The sequence below is a fragment of the Ursus arctos genome, unplaced genomic scaffold, assembly GCF_023065955.2.
Source record: "Ursus arctos isolate Adak ecotype North America unplaced genomic scaffold, UrsArc2.0 scaffold_24, whole genome shotgun sequence".
NCBI classification, from domain to species: Eukaryota; Metazoa; Chordata; class Mammalia; order Carnivora; family Ursidae; genus Ursus; species Ursus arctos.
Window position 1 is genome coordinate 32,047,431 of NW_026622919.1, and position 7,208 is coordinate 32,054,638.

General features: G+C 40.6%; 1 protein-coding gene across 1 annotated transcript; it reads left to right on the forward strand.

The window, feature by feature from the left end:
* Window positions 1-638: 638 nt before the first annotated feature.
* On the forward strand, window positions 639-5,531 carry SMG8 (SMG8 nonsense mediated mRNA decay factor). The gene is made up of 4 exons (XM_026517466.4): window positions 639-2,459; window positions 3,152-3,297; window positions 3,792-4,664; window positions 5,081-5,531. The coding sequence occupies exons 1-4, from the start codon at window positions 701-703 to the stop codon at window positions 5,276-5,278; spliced, it is 2,976 nt and encodes a 991-aa protein (XP_026373251.1). The 5' UTR covers window positions 639-700; the 3' UTR covers window positions 5,279-5,531.
* Window positions 5,532-7,208: the final 1,677 nt, after the last annotated feature.

Here is a 7,208-nt window from a genome sequence, read left to right on the forward strand (position 1 = left end):
AAAAGTGAACAAATTCTAATATGTTTTAAACATTTTAATATACATTTTAACATTTGGTATATATTCTTCTGAGAAAGAGAAATTAATTTTTTTAGAGCCTGTACTCCATAAACCTTTCCAAACCACTGGCTTTCTTTTACACTGATGTGAGTGAATTAAATTTCTTTAGGAATAGTGCAGAAGAAAGGAAATCTGTTCACCTACCTTGCTTTGCCAGGTATCTCTAGAGCTGTGTTTCTCAGACTGTAGAGTGTGTACAAATCATTAGGATTTAGTTGAAATGCATGTACTGACTTAGTAGGTCTGGGTTAGGGCCTGAGATTGCATTTCTAACTAGCTTCCACTTGGACCTGCAGACTACCCCTTCCATAGCAAGTTTCTAGTTTAAACGGAACCACTTTTCTATTTTTGCAAGAGTCACTTGACCAACTTCTTTTGCAGTGTTTTTGTATTATTTGGACTACAAACTATCTGTTTCCAATTGTCTTTTTAATCTCTCAATTCGTACAGTCTGGCGTTAAGGCAAATCTTAAACAAGCTGCGGCGTAGCATTAGGGACATGGCGAAAAACTAGGAGGAGCGGGAGGCGGAACCTAAAGTGAGAGGAAAGCAGGAACTGAAGAAGCGGAGGAGGGATTTCGAAAGTGGACGAAAGCCGGTTGGGTTTTCAGGGAGGACCGGAAAGAGAAGTCTCAGCACCATGGCGGGTCCTGTCAGCTTGCGAGAGCTTCTAATGGGAGCTTCATCCTGGACCGGCCCTGAAAGTCCGGAGGGATCCCCTACAGAGGGCGGAGGGAGCGTGGCTGGTGGACCCGAGCCACCTTGGCGAGAGGATGAGATCTGCGTGGTGGGAATCTTCGGCAAGACGGCTCTGCGACTGAATTCCGAGAAGTTCTCACTTGTGAACACGGTTTGCGACCGACAGGTCTTTCCCCTCTTTCGCCACCAAGATCCTGGGGACACAGGGCCGGGAATCAGGACCGAGCCTGGAGCCGTCGGGGAGGCTGGTGGAGCCGGAGACGCTGGGGCTGGGACGGGGGATTCGATTCGGGGAGGTGTAGCTGCCGCTGAAGGTAACCGAACTGAGCCGGGCTCCCAGGACTACAGCCTTCTGCAGGCCTATTACAATCAGGAAAGCAAAGTTCTTTATCTTCTTCTCACTTCCATCTGTGACAATTCGCAGCTTCTGCGGGCTTGTCGTGCCCTTCAGAGCGGGGAAGCCGGAGGTGGCCTCTCTTTACCTCATGCAGAAGCGCACGAGTTCTGGAAGCATCAAGAGAAGCTGCAGTGTCTCAGTCTACTTTACCTTTTCTCCGTCTGTCACATCCTGCTTCTGGTCCATCCCACTTGTTCCTTTGATATCACTTATGATCGAGTATTCAGAGCCTTGGATGGACTGAGACAGAAAGTACTGCCCCTCCTCAAAACAGCCATTAAGGATTGTCCAGTTGGCAAAGACTGGAAGCTAAACTGCCGACCTTGCCCACCTAGACTCCTTTTCCTCTTTCAACTCAATGGAGCCCTCAAGGTGGAACCCCCTCGGAGCCAAGACCCAGCTCATCCAGACAAGCCCAAGAAGCATTCTCCCAAAAGAAGACTGCAGCATGCCCTGGAGGACCAGATCTATAGAATCTTTAGGAAGAGTCGTGTCTTGACTAATCAGAGTATCAACTGCCTCTTTACTGTGCCTGCCAACCAAGCTTTTGTGTACATAGTTCCGGGAAGTCAAGAGGAGGACCCAGTAGGCATGTTGCTGGACCAACTTAGGAGTCATTGTACTGTGAAGGACCCAGAATCTTTGCTGGTGCCTGCACCCCTTTCTGGGCCCAGGCGATACCAGGTGATGAGGCAACATAGCCGACAGCAGCTTTCTTTCCACATTGACAGCAGCAGTTCCAGTTCTTCGGGACAGCTAGTGGATTTCACTCTTCGGGAATTTCTATGGCAGCATGTGGAGCTAGTCCTAAGCAAGAAAGGTTTTGATGACAGTGTGGGCAGGAACCCACAGCCTTCCCATTTTGAACTTCCCACTTACCAGAAGTGGATCTCAGCAGCTTCAAAACTATATGAAGTAGCTATTGATGGGAAAGAGGAGGACCTAGGGTCTCCCACTGGGGAGCTAACATCTAAGATTTTAAGCAGTATTAAAGTCTTGGAAGGGTTTTTGGATATTGACACCAAATTCTCAGAAAACCGGTGCCAAAAAGCTTTACCCATGGCCCATAGTGCCTATCAGTCAAATTTGCCTCATAATTACACAATGACTGTCCATAAGAATCAGCTTGCTCAGGCTCTTCGAGTGTACAGTCAACATGCTAGGGGTCCAGCCTTTCACAAATATGCCATGCAGTTACACGAGGACTGCTACAAGTTTTGGAGCAATGGCCATCAGCTCTGTGAGGAGAGGAGTTTAACTGATCAACACTGTGTACATAAATTTCACTCATTACCTAAATCAGGTAGCTAAATATCTCAGCATTTTGAATTCAGAACTGAGCTGTGTTTTTATTTTTGTTTTATTATTATTATTATTATTTTAAGTAATCTCTTTGCCCAATGTGGGGCTCAAACTCGCAACCCTGAGATCAAGAGTTGCGTACTCTACTGAGTGAACCAGCCAGTCACCTCTCTATTCTTGTTTTAAGAGAGCGGCTGTTCACTATGTATTGATATTTTTTAAAAAGCCCTACAGAAATTTAGTTGCATCAAATTTAAGTTTTCTGTCCTGCTGTAAAAAGAAAACAACAGCTGTGCCTACTAATTATTTTCTTGTATTTAAAGGATGAACCATAGGGAATTAGTAAATGAGAACTGTTATAAATTCTCAAAAATTTCATATTAACATTTTTATCTTGGAGTTTTTTTTTCAACTAAAAAGAATACAATGAGATGTAAGGTCACCATGATGATGATAAAATTGTCTTAGAAAACCTGAGACTTTAGATTGAAACTATATGTCATTTTATGTATTTTCAGTTGCTTTTTCGCTGTGTGTATTTAGTCAAGGTTTTGTGTTTTTGGTGGGGTTTTTTTCCTTCTCCTTTCCAAAGTACTATTTGGAGAAATTTTGGGGTTAGATGCTATAGAATGGAAAACAAATTTGACTCTGCATTGTGTGTGTGGAATTAATAGTGAGTGTTATGTTTTCCAGGAGAAAAACCAGAGGCAGATAGAAATCCTCCTGTGCTGTATCACAATAGCCGAGCTCGATCTACTGGTGCCTGTAACTGTGGAAGGAAACAGGCACCTCGAGATGATCCCTTTGATATCAAGGCAGCTAACTATGACTTTTATCAGGTAGACTCTAAATTTTTTCTCCTTTTTTTCCCTCCCCCCCCCTTTTTTTGGTTAACTACCATTTAAGTAAAAATACGTATTTTTCAGAAGCAAAGTATATAGAAAAGTAAATGTGACTGGAGTGTGATCTGTAGACAAGGGAAAGTTCTTTATATGTGTTTATTTGCTTACCCATTAATTGTTTATCTTGTTTTTTAGAGTGAAGAGTGTTATTTTATTTTTTATTTTTATTTAATTTACTTATTTTTTTAAAGATTTTATTTATTTGAGAGAGAGAGATAGCGAGAGAGCACTAGCAAGGGGCAGGGAGAGGGAGAAGCGGGCTCCCCACTGAGCAGGGAGCCTGAAGTGGGTCTCCATCCTAGGACCCCAGGCTCATGACCTGAGCCGAAGGCAGCTGCTTAACTGACTGAGCCACCCAGGCACCCAGAGTATGTTATTTTAAATGAAAAGTTCACAAGGTTGTTTATTTTATTCTGTTTCTTCTTCTATAGCTTCTGGAAGAAAAATGTTGTGGAAAATTGGATCATATCAATTTCCCAGTATTTGAACCAAGTACTCCAGATCCTGCTCCTGCCAAAAATGAATCTTCTCCTGCCCCTCCAGATGCAGATGCTGATAAACTTAAAGAAAAAGAACCTCAAACCCAAGGAGAGAGCACAAGCCTGAGTTTAGCTTTGAGTTTAGGCCAATCCACAGATAGTTTAGGTACCTATCCAGCTGATCCACAAGCAGGAGGAGATAATCCAGAAGTTCATGGTCAAGGTGAAGTAAAAACTGAGAAGAGACCAAACCTGGTTGATAGACAGGCATCCACAGTTGAGTATCTCCCAGGCATGCTACATTCAAATTGCCCTAAAGGTCTCCTACCCAAATTCTCCAGCTGGTCATTGGTTAAACTAGGCCCAGCTAAGTCTTATAATTTTCATACAGGTTTAGACCAACAGGGCTTCATTCCAGGAACAAACTATCTCATGCCTTGGGACATTGTCATCAGGACTAGAGCCGAAGATGAAGGAGATTTAGACACAAATTCTTGGCCTGCTCCGAATAAAGCTATTCCTGGAAAAAGAAGTGCAGTTGTAATGGGAAGAGGAAGACGGAGAGATGACATAGCTCGAGCTTTTGTGGGGTTTGAATATGAAGACTCTAGAGGTCGGAGGTTTATGTGCTCAGGACCTGACAAAGTAATGAAAGTAATGGGAAGTGGGCCAAAGGAGTCCGCTTTAAAAGCCTTGAATAGTGATATGCCCTTATATATTCTGTCATCATCTCAGGGTAGAGGGCTTAAACCACATTACGCTCAACTTATGAGGCTTTTTGTTGTAGTTCCCGATGCTCCTTTGCAGATAATACTAATGCCCCAGGTAAGAAATACGACCTTTTCCATCCTAAAACACAAAGTGCTGATGCTTGTTTTGATTGGTTTTAAGTGCAGGATAATATCAAAGTAATTATTTCATTAAACAGGTCTAAATTTTAAATACCTTTTTTACCTAATATTCTAGTTCTTGAAAAATAAATCGTGAGTGTGTTAATCAGTTCACACTATCAACTCACATTGTTTAGTTCAAAGGCAGAACTTCAAGTTAAAATTCTGTGGAAAAGTAGGATAATATTTGAGACTAAATAATGTAATATTGAATATGATTAGAGTTAGCAGTGTACCCATTACCTCCTTAATCTTATATGGTCTTTGAACCTGTTGTTTGTTTAGGCATTTATCTTTCCGGTGTTTCTTATTGAAAAATGTAAAAATAAGTACATTACCTTTATTTTTCAGGTTCAGCCAGGCCCACCACCGTGTCCAGTATTCTACCCAGAAAAACAAGAAATCACTCTCCCACCAGATGGGCTCTGGGTTTTGAGATTTCCTTATGCATATGTGACTGAGAGAGGACCTTGTTTCCCTCCTAAGGAGAACGTGCAGTTAATGAGTTACAAGGTGCTCCGCGGAGTTCTTAAAGCAGTAACACAATGAGTGTTCTACAGCCAGTTCAATCTTAAAGCTGGTGTTTGGTTTTGGTGTTTATGGGGCTGGGAGGGGGGAGGTTTGTTTTTGTTTTTGTTTTGGTATGTGTGTGCTGTGTTTTCTTGAATTCAGAATGTGCTTTGGTTACAGGAATTCAGTATTGGGACAGTAGTCCCGCTGTTTCATGATATTATTGATATTTATTGTAAATGGGCCTACAGCTTGCTAATAAACATTGGTTCTTCTAGAAAAGGACATAAAATACCTGGTTGATACCTCCATTTTCTTTTGTTTCTGTTTCACTGTTGATAATAAAACATGTTTCTATCATAACTGAATGTTACATAATCACGTTGAGCCAAAATTTTGTTTTGGTTAAAATGATGTTTTAGCTGGGATTTTTCCTTAAAATGCCACTCCTGAAATTATCTTCAAAATAAGATGATCCAGTAGGTTATCTGGTAATGGTATGAGGACTTGATTGCAAAAAAAGCCCTATTTTTTGTCTCGCAATTCTGGTACTTAAGTTAGACTGTTTTGTTCTTACTATTTTATTCCTGGACTGATGAGAGTCCAGGAATAATTTGAGAGATATATTTTAAATGAATGCTATCTGAACTAAAACTTTTTTTTAAACTTTTTTTTAAGACTCTATTTTTAAGTAATCTCTGCACTCAGTGTGGGACTCCAGCTCTGGAAATTAACTTACATTCTTCTTGCATCTCATCCTTATTTTTCATCCTTTTAATTTTTCATTCCTTGTATATCAGTTTTAACAATCACGATTGCTTTTGTACTGAGCATGTTTTTTGGTTGGTTTTATTAAATAGTGCACTACATTTGGAAAATACAGCTAGATTGCTCTGTAGGACATGTATTAATAGTTGTTTGTTTTTTTAAGGATTTATTTATTTTAGGGAGGGGGGGGAGGGGCAGAGGGAGCCAGAGAGGGAGAGAAGCAGACTCCCCACTGAGTGTAGTACCTGACATGGGGCTTGATCTCATGACTTGAGATCACCTGAGCTGAAACCAAGAGTCAGATGCTTAACCAAGTGAGCCACCCAGGCACCCTTGTTTTGTTTTTTTCAATAGCCTATGAGACTTGAGCAACAGGTTGCATAAATTTGTAGGTTAAAGGAACTGTAACAAAGTAGTTTGTAAGAACAAATAAGGTGTCAAAAGAGCAAACTTGTGTCTTTTTTTTTCTTTGTTTCTTTTTTGATGTCATTCTTAGATGGAAAAATTTTACATTCCTGCTTAAATTCATGATTTTCCTTATTTTTGATTACAGAAGCCACCCGAATTTGGATTTCTGTAGTTTTTAAATATAAAATTTTTATGCTATTTGTATTTACAGCCTGCTTAAAAGACAATTGCAGAACTTCTTCATGTTTTTATCCATAAATTGGTTTATAGACTGTTGCATTAGAGAAATGTGGACTATGCAATTTGTATTGCTTACTGCCTTTCACATTAGTGATATAAACCTTATCCAGCAAATTTCCAAAGTGATGATTTTAAAGAAATTATATTTTTTCTGTAGCAGCACTTGCATTGTCCTTCGCTTAGCAGATGTTTCTTTTTTTTTATTGAGATATAAATGGATGATTCAAAATGATTTTTTTTAAAGAATCACTAGGTCAGAAGGGACTTCACAGGATATCCTTTGATCTCCTGGTAAGTCTGCTGTGTCTATGAAAAGTTGTATAGAATTTTAGGAAGTAGGGGCGCCTGGGTGGCGCAGTCGTTAAGCGTCTGCCTTCGGCTCAGGGCATGATCCCAGCATTCTGGGATCGAGCTCCACATCAGGCTTCTCCGTTAGGAGCCTGCTTCTTCCTCTCCCACCCCCCCTGCTTGTGTTCCCTCTCTTCGCTGCCTGTCTCTGTCAAATATAAAAATCTTAAAAAAAAAAAAAAAAGAATTTTAGGAAGTAAATAAT